This window comes from Salmo trutta, unplaced genomic scaffold (assembly GCF_901001165.1).
Source record: "Salmo trutta unplaced genomic scaffold, fSalTru1.1, whole genome shotgun sequence".
NCBI classification, from domain to species: domain Eukaryota; kingdom Metazoa; phylum Chordata; class Actinopteri; order Salmoniformes; family Salmonidae; genus Salmo; species Salmo trutta.
This window is the reverse complement of record NW_021823195.1, coordinates 1849624-1865777: the sequence shown is the minus strand read 5'-3', so window position 1 is coordinate 1865777 and position 16154 is coordinate 1849624. Positions and strand designations below refer to the sequence as shown.

Below are 16154 nucleotides of genomic sequence, written 5' to 3'. Positions count from 1 at the left end.
GAAAACACCAGTGGCTGACTTCATAACCCCCCCCCCCCCCTGCTAGAGAGTGGCCATCATTACATGGGAACATGAATGGCTGGGGAATGATCTGGCATGGAGGTATTTCAGCTTGGCGTTGTAATTTCAACTGAAAATACACTGACCCTGCAGACATACTGGACTAAACCCCAAATAACATGTTGTTTTAATATGAACACCCCTCGTTCCCTCCATCCTCTCCTCTCCCCCCCCTCCCTCCCTCTCTCTCCCTCTCTCTCCCCTCCCTCCCTCCCCTCCCTCCCTCCCCACTCAGTGCTATGCGTCTCCCCTCCCTCCCTCCCTCCCTCCCTCCCTCCCTCCCCACTCAGTGCTATGCGTCTCTTCCTGGCAGGCATCTCTCTCTGTAATGGTGTGGCACTTCACATCTGGATGGCTGTATGGGAGAGAGGCAGAAGCCAATATGTAATGCTAGGCCCCCTGGGGGTTTTTAGTAAAGTAAATGTAGAATGGTGTTGTTGAACATTTGGATAAGGGTATTTTATTAGATCCCCATTAGCTGTTGCATATGCAGCAGCTACTCTTCCTGGGATCCACACAGAACATGAAACACAATACAGAACAGTATTATACAAGGACAGAACTGCATACATTTAAAAAGGCACACACAGCCCACACATCAATACATCCACACAGCCTACACATCAATACATCCACACAGCCCACACATCAATACATCCACACAGCCTACACATCAATACATCCACACAGCCAACACATCAATACATCCACACAGCCCACACATCAATACATCCACACAGCCTACACATCAATACATCCACACAGCCAACACATCAATACATCCACACAGCCTAAACATCAATACATCCACACAGCCCACACATCAATACATCCACACAGCCAACACATCAATACATCCACACAGCCAACACATCAATACATCCACACAGCCAACACATCAATACATCCACACAAACTATCTAGATCCAATAGCCTACATATCAATACATACACACAAACTATCTGGGTCAAATAGCCTACACATCAATACATACACACAAACTATCTAGATCCAATAGCCTACATATCAATACATACACACAAACTATCTGGGTCAAATAGCCTACACATCAATACATCCACACAAACTATCTAGGTCAAATAGCCTACATATCAATACATACACACAAACTATCTGGGTCAAATAGCCTACATATCAATACATACACACAAACTATCTAGGTCCAATAGGGGAGAGGCTTTGTGCAGTGAGGTGTTGCTTTACCTGTTTTTTGAAACCAGGTTTGTTGTTTATTTGAGCAATATGAGATGGAAGGAAGTTCCATGCAATAATGGCTCTATATAATACTGTACGCTTTCTTGAATTTGTTCTGGATGTTTGGGACTGTGAAAAGACCCCTGGTGGCATGTCTGGTGGGGTAAGTGTGTGTAAGTTGACTATTCAAACAATTTGGGATTTTCAACACATGAATGTTTCTTATAAAAAGAAGAAGTGATGCAGTCAGTCTCTCCTCAACTCTTAGCCAAGAGAGACTGGCATGCATAGTATTTATATCAGCCCTCTGATTACAGTGAAGAGCAAGACGTCCCGCTCTGTTCTGGGCCAGCTGCAGCTCAACTACGCTGTGGTTCAAAAGTTTGGCGTCACTTAGAAATGTCCTTGTTTTTGAAAGAAAAACACATTTTTGGTCCATTAAAATAACATCAAATTGATCCGAAATACAGTGTAGACATTGTTAATGTTGCAAATGACTATTGTAACTGGAAACGTCTGATTTTTAATGGAATATCTCCCTAGGCGTACAGAGGCCCATTATCAGCAACCATCACTCCTGTGTTCCAATAGGAATGTTGTGTTAGCTAATCCAAGTTTATCATTTTAAAAGGCTAATTGATCATTAGAAAGCCGTTTTGCAATTATGTTAGCACAGCTGAAAAAGGTTGTCCTGATTAAAGAAGCAATAAAACTGGCCTTCTTTAGAATAGTTGAGTATCTGGAGAATCAGCTGTCACGTCCTGGCCAGTATATAAGGTTAATTGTTTGTAGTTTGTTCAGGGCGTGACAGAGGGTATTTGTTTTATGTGGTTCGGGGTGGTGTGTTTGGTTTAAGGGTGATTGTTCTGTGTTCAGCCCTAGGCTTTGCCAGACTGTTTAGTTGTACGTTCGTTTTCGTGTTTTGTTGTTTTGTAGTGCTCTTTCTTATAGTTAATAAAAGTCAAGATGAGCATTCACGTACCTGCTGCATTTTGGTCCTCTTTCACCGACGACAACCGTGACAGAATCACCCACCACCAAAGGACCAAGCAGCAGGAGAACAGCATGGATGGATGGACATGGGTGGATTTAAGGAGGTTCGTGTCCAGGGCTATGGAAGAGTTAAGGGAACCCGAGAGGCAGCCCCAAGAAATTTTTTGGGGGGGGCACAAGGGCTGTGAAGAGGGGCAAGGATGGAGCCCCAGGCCAGCTCCCCGCACTAGCCCTGAGGTACGTGTCTCCAATCTGGTACGCCCAGTACCAGCACCCCGCACCAAGCCCAAGGTGCGTGTCCCCAGCCCCGCCAGTCAACAGTCGTCGGAGCTGCCCGCCAGTCAACAGTCGTCGGAGCTGCCCGCCAGTCAACAGTATTCGGAGCTGCCCGCCAGTCAACAGTCGTCGGAGCTGCCCGTCAGTCAACAGTCGTCGGAGCTGCCCGTCAGTCAACAGTCGTCGGAGCTGCCCGTCAGTCAACAGTCGTCGGAGCTGCCCGTCAGTCAACAGTCGTCGGAGCTGCCCGTCAGTCAACAGTCGTCGGAGCTGCCCGTCAGTCAACAGTCGTCGGAGCTGCCCGTCAGTCAACAGTCGTCGGAGCTGCCCGTCAGTCAACAGTCGTCGGAGCTGCCCGTCAGTCAACAGTCGTCGGAGCTGCCCGTCAGTCAACAGTCGTCGGAGCTGCCCGCCAGTCAACAGTCGCCGGAGTGGTCAGACTGCGCTGAACTGCCGGAGTGGTCAGACTGCGCTGAACTGCCGGAGTGGTCAGACTGCGCTGAACTGCCGGAGTGGCCAGACTGCGCTGAACTGAACTGCCGGAGTGGCCAGACTGCGCTGAACTGCCGGAGTGGCCAGACTGCGCTGAACTGCCGGAGTGGCCAGACTGCGCTGAACTGCCGGAGTGGCCAGACTGCGCTGAACTGCCGGAGTGGCCAGACTGCGCTGAACTGCCGGAGTGGCCAGACTGCGCTGAACTGCCGGAGTGGCCAGACTGCGCTGAACTGCCGGAGTGGCCAGACTGCGCTGAACTGCCGGAGTGGCCAGACTGCGCTGAACTGCCGGAGTGGCCAGACTGCGCTGACCTGCCGGAGTGGCCAGACTGCGCTGAACTGCCGGAGTGGCCAGACTGCGCTGACCTGCCGGAGTGGCCAGACTGCCCTGACCTGCCGGAGTGGCCAGACTGCCCTGACCTGCCGGAGTGGCCAGACTGCCCTGACCTGCCGGAGTGGCCAGACTGCCCTGACCTGCCGGAGTGGCCAGACTGCCCTGACCTGCCGGAGTGGCCAGACTGCCCTGACCTGCCGGAGTGGCCAGACTGCCCTGACCTGCCGGAGTGGCCAGACTGCCCTGACCGCCCCGAGCTGACAGACTGCCCTGACCGCCCCGAGCTGACAGACTGCCCTGACCGCCCCGAGCTGACAGACTGCCCAGACCGCCCCGAGCTGACAGACTGCCCAGACCGCCCCGAGCTGACAGACTGCCCAGACCGCCCCGAGCTGACAGACTGCCCAGACCGCCCCGAGCTGACAGACTGCCCAGACTGCCCCGAGCCGCCAGACTGCCCCGAGCCGCCAGACTGCCCCGAACTGCCAGACTGCCTGGAACGGCCAGAACCTGAGCCGCCTCCAATATAGGTGGGTTGGGGAGGGGGGGTGTAGCACAGTGCCGTCGTTGACGGCAGCCACCCTCCCTTCCCTCCCTTTAGAAAGGGGGAAATCTTTCTTTTGGGTATTGTTTGGGGGTATTTATATTTTTTTTGTGTTAAGGTGCTTCTGGGGTAGCACCTTTAAGGGGGGGGTACTGTCACGTCCTGGCCAGTATATAAGGTTAATTGTTTGTAGTTTGGTCAGGGCGTGACAGAGGGTATTTGTTTTATGTGGTTCGGGGTGGTGTGTTTGGTTTAAGGGTGATTGTTCTGTGTTCAGCCCTAGGCTTTGCCAGACTGTTTAGTTGTACGTTCGTTTTCGTGTTTTGTTGTTTTGTAGTGCTCTTTCTTATAGTTAATAAAAGTCAAGATGAGCATTCACGTACCTGCTGCATTTTGGTCCTCTTTCACCGACGACAACTGTGACATCAGCATTTGTGGGTTCGATTACAGGCTCAAAATGGCCAGAAACAAAGCACTTTCTTCTGAAACTTGTCAGTCTGTTCTTGTTCTGAGAAATTAAGGCTATTCCATGTGAGAAATTGCCAAGAAACTGAAGATCTCGTACAACGCTGTGTATTACTCCCTTCACAGAACAGCAGAAACTGTCTCTAACCAGAATAGAAAGAGTGGGAGGCCCCGGTGCACAACTGAGCAAGAGGACAAGTACATTAGAGTGTCTAGTTTGAGAAACAGACGCCTCACAAGGACCTCAACTGGCAGCTTTATTAAATAGTACCCGCAAAACACCAGTCTCAACGTCAACAGTGAAGAGGCGACTCCGGGATGCTGGTCTTCTAGGCAGAGATGCAAAGAAAAAGCCATTTCTCAGACTGGCCAATAAAAAGAAAAGAACACAGACACTGGACAGAGGAACTCTGCCTTCTTGGAACACAGGAGTGATGGTTGCTGATAATGGGCCTCTGTACGCCTATGTAGATATTCCATTAAAAATCAGCCGTTTCCAGCTACAATAGTCATTAACAACATTAACAATGTCTACACTGTATTTCTGATCAATTTGATGTTATTTTAATGGACAAAAAAATGTGCTTTTCTTTCCAAAAACAAGGACATTTCTAAGTGACCCCAAACTTTTGAACGGTAGTGTAGGTATTTCCTTGCAGCACTCGACCCCACGACTGGACAATAATCAAGATAAGGAAAAACTAGAGCCTGCAGGACTTGCTTTTTGGAATATGGCGTCAAAAAAGAAGAGCATCTCTTTATTACGGACAGACCTCTCCCCATCTTTACAACCATTGAATCTATATGTTTTGACCATGACAGTTTACAATCTAAGGTAACGCCAAGAAATGTAGTCTCCTCAACTTGTTCAACAGCCACAACATTCATTACCAAATCCAGCTAAGATCTAGAACTTAGGGAATGATTTGTACCAAATACAATGCTCTTAGGTTTTTAGAGATGTTCAGGACCAGTTTATTACTGGCCACCCATTCCAAAACAGACTGCAACTCTTCAGTGACTTCATTAGCTGTGGTTGCTGATGCGTATATGGTTGAATCATCCGTATACATGGACGCACATGCTTTGTTTAATGCCAGTGGCAGGTTATTGGTAAAAATAGAAAAGAGTAGAGGGCCTAGAGAGCTGCCCTGCGGTACACCACACTTTACATGTTTGACATTAGAGAAGCTTCCATTAAAGAAAACCCTTTGAGTTCTATTAGATAGACAGCTCTGAATCCACGATATGGCAAAAGGTTATGGTCAATAATATCAAAGTTTGCACTGAAATCTAACAGTACAGCTCCCACAATCAACTTATTATCAATATCTTTCAACCAATCATCTTTCAAACAATCATCAGTTATTTGTGTCAGTGCAGTACATGTTGAGTGCCCTTCTCTATAAGCATGCTGAACATCTATTTACAAAGAAATAGCATTGTATTTGGTCAAACAAAATGATTTCCAACAGTTTGCTAAGAGCTGGCAGCAAGCTGATAGGTCTGCTGTTAGTACCAATAAAAGCCAATTTACCTCTAATGGGTAGGGGAATTACCTTGGCTTCCTTCCAGGCCCGAGGTCATATACTTTCCTCTAGGCTCAGATTAAAGATTTGACAGACGTGGCTATAGAGTCAACTACCATCCTCAGTAGCTTAGGTTGAGTAGGAGTTTCACTAACTTATAATGGTGTGTTTTACTAACTTATAATGGTGCGTTTTACTAACTTATAATGGTGCGTTTTACTAACTTATAATGGTGTGTTTTACTAACTTATAATGGTGTGTTTTACTAACTTATAATGGTGCGTTTTACTAACTTATAATGGTGTGTTTTACTAACTTATAATGGTGTGTTTTTTACTAACTTATAATGGTGAGTTTTACTAACTTATAATGGTGTGTTTTTTACTAACTTATAATGGTGAGTTTTACTAACTTATAATGGTGTGTTTTACTAACTTATAATGGTGTGTTTTACTAACTTATAATGGTGTGTTTTACTAACTTATAATGGTGAGTTTTACTAACTTATAATGGTGTGTTTCACTAACTTATAATGGTGAGTTTTACTAACTTATAATGGTGTGTTTTACTAACTTATAATGGTGAGTTTTACTAACTTATAATAATGTGTTTTACTAACTTATAATGGTGTGTTTTACTAACTTATAATGGTGTGTTTTACTAACTTATAATGGTGTGTTTTACTAACTTATAATGGTGAGTTTTACTAACTTATAATGGTGTGTTTTACTAACTTATAATGGTGTTTTTTACTAACTTATAATGGTGTGTTTTTCACTAACTTATAATGGTGAGTTTTACTAACTTATAATGGTGTGTTTTTTACTAACTTATAATGGTGAGTTTTACTAACTTATAATGGTGTGTTTTACTAACTTATAATGGTGAGTTTTACTAACTTATAATGGTGTGTTTTACTAACTTATAATGGTGTGTTTTTACTAACTTATAATGGTCTGTTTTACTAACTTATAATGGTGAGTTTTACTAACTTATAATGGTGTGTTTTACTATCTTATAATGGTGAGTTTCACTAACTTATAATGGTGAGTTTTACTAACTTATAATGGTGTGTTTTTTACTAACTTATAATGGTGTGTTTTACTAACTTATAATGGTGTGTTTTACTAACTTATAATGGTGTGTTTTACTAACTTATAATGGTGTGTTTTTACTAACTGATAATGGTGTGTTTTTACTAACTTATAATGGTGTGTTTTTACTAACTGATAATGGTGTGTTTTACTAACTTATAATATTGTGTTTTACTAACTGATAATGGTGTGTTTTTACTAACTTATAATGGTGTGTTTTACTAACTTATAATGGTGTGTTTTACTAACTTATAATGGTGAGTTTCACTAACTTATAATACTAAGGCTGACTGTCAGCTAACCAACCGCTCTCTAACACCTAACCCCTAACCTCTAACCCCTAACTCTAACCCCTAACCCCTAACCTCTAACCCCTAACCCCTAACCCCTAACCCTACCCCCTAATCCCTAACCCGTAAACCTAAACCTAAACCTACCCCCTAACCCTAACCCCGAACCCCTAAACCTACCCCCTAGTCCTAACCCCTAACCCCTAACCCTAACCCCTAAACCTAGTCCTAACCCCTAACCCTAACCCCTAAACCTAAACCTACCCTAACCCCTAACCCCTAAACCTAGTCCTAACCCCTAACCCTAACCCCTAAACCTAGTCCTAACCCCTAACCCCTAAACCTAGTCCTAACCCCTAACCCCTAACCCCTAAACCTAGTCCTAACCCCTAAACCTAATCCTAACCCCTAACCCCTAAACCTAGTCCTAACCCCTAAACCTAGTCCTAACCCCTAAACCTACCCTAAACCCTAACCCCTAAACCTACCCTAACCCCTAACCCCTAACCCCTAAACCTAGTCCTAACCCCTAACCCCTAAACCTACCCTAACCCCTAACCCCTAACCCCTAAACCTAGTCCTAACCCCTAACACCTAAACCTACCCTAACCCCTAACCCCTAAACCTACCCTAACCCCTAACCCCTAACCCCTAACCCCTAAACCTAGTCCTAACCCTAAATCATCAACATGTATTGATCACATCTTTACTAATTGCTTAAAGCAGTATCCAAATCCATAAGATGTAGTGATCACAATATAGTAGCCATTTCTAGGAAAACCAAAGTTCCAAAGGCTGGGCCTAATATAGTGTATAAGAGGTCATACAATATGTTTTGTAGTGATTCATATGTTTATTTATATATTTACAACTGCGACCTGGCCAAGATAAATGCTGTATCCTTCTGCCCATTCTCTGGACACTGTGTTAACAAATCTCCAGACGAGCTCCAATGCCATACAACACTCCTTCCGTGGCCTCCGACTGCTCTTAAATACAAGTACAGTGGGGGGAAAAAGTATTTTATCCCCTGCTGGTTTTGTACGTTTGCCCACTTACAAAGAAATGATCAGTCTATAATTTGAATAGTAGGTTTATTTGAACAGTGAGAGACAGAATAACAACAACAACAACAAATCCAGAAAAACACGTCAGAAATGTTATAAATTGATTTGTATTTTAATGAGGGAAATAAGTATTTGACCCCCTCTCAATCAGAAAGATTTCTGGCTCCCAGGTATCTTTTATACAGGTAACGAGCTGAGATTAGGAGCACACTCTTAAAGGGAGTGCTCCTAATCTCAGTTTGTTACCTGTATAAAAGACACCTGTCCACAGAAGCAATCAATCAATCAGATTCCAAACTCTTCAGCATGGCTGAACAAATACCTAGGTGTCTGGTTAGACTGTAAACTCTCCTTCCAGACTCACATCAAACATCTCCAATCCAAAGTTATATCTAGAATTTGCTTCCTATTTCACAACAAAGCATCCTTCACTCATGCTGCCAAACACACCCTCGTAAAACTGACCATCCTACCGATCCTCGACTTCGGCGATGTCATTTACAAAATAGTCTCCAACCCTACTCAACAAATTGGATGGAGTCTATCACAGTGCCATCCGTTTTGTCACCAAAGCCCCATATACTACCCACCACTGTGACCTGTACGCTCTCGTTGGCTGACCAGGGTCTATAGGGTAGTGCACTAAATAGGGAATAGAATACCATTTAGGACGCACAACTGTTACTGTAGCTGGGAGTAAATGGCTACTCTAAATGCAGTAGATTTCCCGCCAACTAACCATCATTCTGAACATAAAGAAGATTCCCTCGGGGTGTCTCTGACGTGTTCTAGAATGAAATGTGTTCTTTGGAATGACCCCAGAGTGTGGTGAAGTTCTGGAACATGAACAATGACTTCATACTGCTGAGATCAGTCCTTACACAGTTGTTCCATTGGATTCTGTTACCCCCTTTAGCCAAACACTATTTATAAACCCCTCAGGAGGGAGTCGATGATTTGCCTTGTCAAAAGCAGGAAGTGACAAGCAGGGTCAGTGTGGAGAGCAGTGTCACCACTTGACAGGACAGAGCATATCAGTACAACAAGGTGGTATTTCAGAACAATGGGTAGTAATATTTCAGGCGCTCACCGAACTCATCACAGACGCTGTCGTTGTCGACGAGGGTGGGGTGTTCAAAGGTGTCCCTGCAGTACAGGATGTGGGTGTGGTCTGTGAGTGAGGTCACGCCCCCCAGGGCCAGGACCACCTGTGAGGCGAGGAGGGAGGCGGGTCTTTCTTTCAGCCGGGCCAATAGGGAACGGTAGCGACAATACTGAGGGTAAGACAGCACCGACACACGCTTCTGGTCCCCGTCATCACCTAGATGGACAGAGGAGAGAAAAACAGACAGGGATTAACAACATGGATAAAGACAGACAGGGATTAACAACATGGATAAAGACAGACAGGGATTAACAACATGGATAAAGACAGACAGGGATTAACAACATGGATAAAGACAGACAGGGATTAACAACATATATAAAGACAGACAGGGATTAACAACATGGATAAAGACAGACAGGGATTAACAACATGGATAAAGACAGACAGGGATTAACAACATGGATAAAGACAGACAGGGATTAACAACATGGATAAAGACAGACAGATACAGACAGACAGACAGACAGGGATTAACAACATGGATAAAGACAGACAGGGATTAACGACATGGATAAAGACAGACAGGGATTAACAACATGGATAAGACAGACAGGGATTAACAACATGGATAAAGACAGACAGATACAGACAGACAGACAGGGATTAACAACATGGATAAAGACAGACAGGGATTAACGACATGGATAAAGACAGACAGGGATTAACAACATGGATAAAGACAGACAGGGATTAACAACATGGATAAAGACAGACAGGGATTAACAACATGGATAAAGACAGACAGGGATTAACAACATGGATAAAGACAGACAGGGATTAACGACATGGATAAAGACAGACAGGGATTAACAACATGGATAAAGACAGACAGGGATTAACAACATGGAAAAAGACAGACAGGGATTAACAACATGGATAAAGACAGAAAGGGATTAACAACATGGATAAAGACAGACAGGGATTAACAACATGGATAAAGACAGACAGGGATTAACAACATGGATAAAGACAGACAGGGATTAACAACATGGATAAAGACAGACAGGGATTAACAACATGGATAAAGACAGACAGATACAGACAGACAGACAGACAGGGATTAACAACATGGATAAAGACAGACAGATACAGACAGACAGACAGGGATTAACAACATGGATAAAGACAGACAGATACAGACAGACAGACAGGGATTAACAACATGGATAAAGACAGACAGGGACTAACAACATGGATAAAGACAGACAGGGACTAACAACATGGATAAAGACAGACAGACAGACAGACAGACAGACAGACAGACAGACAGACAGACAGACAGACAGACAGACAGACAGGGATTAACAACATGGATAAAGACAGACAGGGATTAACAACATGGATAAAGACAGACAAGGATTAACAACATGGATAAAGACAGACAGGGATTAACAACATGGATAAAGACAGACAGGGATTAACAACATGGATAAAGACAGACAGGGATTAACAACATGGATAAAGACAGACAGGGATTAACAACATGGATAAAGACAGACAGGGATTAACAACATGGATAAAGACAGACAGATACAGACAGACAGACAGGGATTAACAACATGGATAAAGACAGACAGATACAGACAGACAGACAGGGATTAACAACATGGATAAAGACAGACAGATACAGACAGACAGACAGACAGGGATTAACAACATGGATAAAGACAGACAGACAGACAGATACAGACAGACAGACAGACAGACAGACAGACAGACAGACAGACAGACAGACAGACAGACAGACAGACAGACAGACAGGGATTAACAACATGGATAAAGACAAACAGGGATTAACAACATGGATAAAGACAGACAGAAACCCAGTACAGAGAATACGTAGCGACAATACTGGGAGTAAAACAGCATCAAGACACACTTCTGGTTCCCGTCATCACCTAGATGGACAGAGGAGAGACATGTTCTTTAACAGAGAGAGAGAGAGGTCCAACAGCTGGAGGTGGGGAGCAAGAAAAAACATACTAGTAGAATATACTAGCAGTAGTAGAACATACTAGCAGTAGTAGAACATACTAGCAGTAGCAGAACATACTAGCAGTAGCAGGAAGAGACAGCAGAGGATGTGTGAGTAGAACATACTAGCAGTAGTAGAACATGCTAGCAGTAGCAGAACATACTAGCAGTAGTAGAACATGCTAGCAGTAGTAGAACATACTAGCATTAGTAGAACATACTAGCAGTAGTAGAACATGCTAGCAGTAGCAAAACATACTAGCAGTAGTAGAACATAGTAGTAGAACATACTAGCAGTAGTAGAACATGCTAGCAGTAGTAGAACATACTAGCAGTAGCAGAACATACTAGCAGTAGTAGAACATACTAGCAGTAGCAGAACATGCTATCAGTAGTAGAACATAGTAGTAGAACATACTAGCAGTAGCAGAACATACTAGCAGTAGCAGAACATACTAGCAGTAGTAGAACATAGTAGTAGAACATGCTAGCAGTAGCAGAACATACTAGCAGTAGTAGAACATAGTAGTAGAACATGCTAGCAGTAGTAGAACATACTAGCAGTAGTAGAACATACTAGCAGTAGCAGAACATGCTAGCAGTAGCAGAACATACTAGCATTAGCAGAACATACTAGCATTAGCAGAACATACGAGTAGTAGCAGGAAGAGACAGCAGAGGATGTGTGAGTAGAACATACTAGCAGTAGTAGAACATGCTAGCAGTAGCAGAACATACTAGCAGTAGTAGAACATGCTAGCAGTAGTAGAACATACTAGCAGTAGTAGAACATAGTAGTAGAACATGCTAGCAGTAGCAGAACATACTAGCAGTAGTAGAACATAGTAGTAGAACATGCTAGCAGTAGTAGAACATACTAGCAGTAGTAGAACATACTAGCAGTAGCAGAACATGCTAGCAGTAGCAGAACATACTAGCATTAGCAGAACATACTAGCATTAGCAGAACATACGAGCAGTAGCAGGAAGAGACAGCAGAGGATGTGTGAGTAGAACATACTAGCAGTAGTAGAACATGCTAGCAGTAGCAGAACATACTAGCAGTAGTAGAACATGCTAGCAATAGTAGAACATACTAGCAGTAGCAGAACATACTAGCAGTAGTAGAACATACTAGCAGTAGCAGAACATACTAGCAGTAGCAGAACATACTAGCAGTAGTAGAACATAGTAGTAGGACATGCTAGCAGTAGCAGAACATACTAGCAGTAGTAGAACATAGTAGTAGAACATACTGCAGTAGCAGAACATACTAGCAGTAGTAGAACATAGTAGTAGAACATACTAGCAGTAGCAGAACATACTAGCAGTAGCAGAACATACTAGCAGTAGTAGAACATAGTAGTAGAACATGCTAGCAGTAGCAGAACATACTAGCAGTAGTAGAACATAGTAGTAGAACATGCTAGCAGTAGTAGAACATACTAGCAGTAGTATAACTTGCTAGCAGTAGCAGAACATACTAGCAGTAGTAGAACATAGTAGTAGAACATACTAGCAGTAGTAGAACATAGTAGTAGAACATACTAGCAGTAGTAGAACATACTAGCAGTAGCAGAACATACTAGCAGTAGTAGAACATACTAGCAGTAGCAGAACATACTAGCAGTAGCAGAACATACTAGCAGTAGTAGAACATAGTAGTAGGACATGCTAGCAGTAGCAGAACATACTAGCAGTAGTAGAACATAGTAGTAGAACATACTAGCAGTAGCAGAACATACTAGCAGTAGTAGAACATAGTAGTAGAACATACTAGCAGTAGCAGAACATACTAGCAGTAGCAGAACATACTAGCAGTAGTAGAACATAGTAGTAGAACATGCTAGCAGTAGCAGAACATACTAGCAGTAGTAGAACATGCTATCAGTAGCAGAACATGCTATCAGTAGTAGAACATACTAGCAGTAGTAGAACATACTAGCAGTAGCAGAACATACTAGCAGTAGTAGAACATAGTAGTAGAACATACTAGCAGTAGTAGAACATACTAGCAGTAGTAGAACATGCTATCGGTAGCAGAACATACTAGCAGTAGCAGAACATACTAGCAGTAGTAGAACATACTAGCAGTAGCAGAACATACTAGCAGTAGCAGAACATACTAGCAGTAGTAGAACATAGTAGTAGAACATAGTAGTAGAACATACTAGCAGTAGTAGAACATGCTATCAGTAGCAGAACATACTAGCAGTAGTAGAACATAGTAGTAGAACATAGTAGTAGAACATACTAGCAGTAGCAGGAAGAGACAGCAGAGGATGTGTGAGTAGAACATACTAGCAGTAGCAGAACATACTAGCAGTAGTAGAACATACTAGCAGTTGTAGAACATAGTAGTAGAACATACTAGCAGTAGTAGAACATGCTATCAGTAGCAGAACATACTAGCAGTAGTAGAACATACTAGCAGTAGCAGGACATACTAGCAGTAGCAGAACATACTAGCAGTAGCAGGAAGAGGCAGCAGAGGAAGTGTGAGCAGATCTGGTCAGCTTGACTAGACTGCCATAATAAGGCAGGAAGTGTTGTTAACATCTGATTGGTACAATCTCAGCCGATACAGACACTGGGGGTTTCCCTTCTGAACCAGCTGTTTTATATACTGGTCTTCAGTCACCCAATGATTTGATTAACCCGCGCCACAATACAGACAGCGTTTTAATGAGTTTGTCCCTCCATACTGCTGGACGGCGTTCACACCGTTCCACTCAGGCTGTGATGCAGAGGCTGGAGGCTAGTTTATAGACGCTACAATGCTAATATAATGATGCAGTATCTCTGAGTTACAGTCCGGTTCGGTGGGATATGAGAATTATATGAGGTTTTACCACAGAGCCAAACTGCTGTTTTAACATGACACTTCTCAGCCAGGACGGTTCATATAAACTGAGTGGTGTGATATAATCCGTTGTGATATAATCCGTTGTGATATAATCCGTTGTGATATAATCCGTTGTGATATAAACTGAGTGTTGTGATATAAACTGAGTGTTGTGATATAAACTGAGTGTTGTGATATAAACTGAATGTTGTGATATAAACTGAGTGTTGTGATATAAACTGAGTGTTGTGATATAAACTGAGTGTTGTGATATAATCCGTTGTGATATAATCCGTTGTGATATAAACCGTTGTGATATAAACCCTTGTGATATAAACCCTTGTGATATAAACCGTTCTGATATAATCCGTTGTGATATAATCCGTTGTGATATAATCCGTTGTGATATAATCCGTTGTGATATAAACCATTATGTTATAAACCATTGTGATATAAACCGTTGTGATATAAACCACTGTGATATAAACCGTTGTGATATAATCCGTTGTGATATAAACCGTTGTGATATAAACCGTTGTGATATAATCCGTTGTGATATAAACTGAGTGTTGTGATATAAACTGAGTGTTGTGATATAAACTGAGTGTTGTGATATAAACTGAGTGGTGTGATATAAACCACTGTGATATAATCCGTTGTGATATAATCCGTTGTGATATAATCCGTTGTGATATAAACCGTTGTGATATAAACCCTTGTGATGTAATCCGTTGTGATATAATCCGTTGTGATATAATCCGTTGTGATATAAACCATTATGTTATAAACCATTGTGATATAAACCGTTGTGATATAAACCACTGTGATATAAACCGTTGTGATATAATCCGTTGTGATATAAACCGTTGTGATATAAACCGTTGTAATATAATCCGTTGTGATATAAACTGAGTGTTGTGATATAAACTGAGTGTTGTGATATAAACTGAGTGTTGTGATATAAACTGAGTGGTGTGATATAAACCACTGTGATATAATCCGTTGTGATATAATCCGTTGTGATATAATCCGTTGTGATATAAACCGTTGTGATATAAACCCTTGTGATATAATCCGTTGTGATATAATCCGTTGTGATATAATCCGTTGTGATATAAACCATTTTGTTATAAACCATTGTGATATAAACCGTTGTGATATAAACCACTGTGATATAAACAGTTGTGATATAATCCGTTGTGATATAAACCGTTGTGATATAAACCAATGTGAAATAAACCCTTGTGATATAAACCGTTGTGATATAATCCGTTGTGATATAATCCATTGTGATATAATCCGTTATGATATAATCCGTTGTGATATAAACCGTTCTGATATAATCCATTGTGATATAATCCGTTGTGATATAAACCGTTGTGATATAATCCGTTGTGATATAAACCGTTGTGATATAATCCGTTGTGATATAATCCGTTGTGATATAAACCGTTGTGATATACTCCGTTGTGATATAAACCATTCTGATATAATCTGTTGTGATATAATCCGTTCTGATATAATCCGTTGTGATATAAACCGCTGTGATATAATCCGTTGTGATATAAACCGTTGTGATATAAACCACTGTGACATAAACCACTGTGACATAAACCACTGTGACATAAACCGTTGTGATATAATCCGTTGTGATATAAACCGCTGTGATATAAACCGTTGTGATATAAACCGTTGTGATATAATCCGTTGTGATATAAACCGTTGTGATATAAACCGTTGTGATATAATCCGTTGTGATATAATCCGTTCTGATATAATCCGTTGTGATATAAACCGTTGTGATAT

General features: G+C 42.3%; 1 protein-coding gene across 1 annotated transcript in view; it reads right to left on the bottom strand.

Moving 5' to 3' along the window:
• LOC115189568 (AT-rich interactive domain-containing protein 5B-like) overlaps positions 1-16154 on the bottom strand; it is a 114094-nt gene that overhangs the window by 62436 nt on the left and 35504 nt on the right. Inside the window, exon 4 of the mRNA XM_029748186.1 lies at positions 9453-9683. Within this exon, the coding sequence (XP_029604046.1) occupies positions 9453-9683 (231 nt within the window). The remainder of the gene's footprint in view (positions 1-9452; positions 9684-16154) is intronic.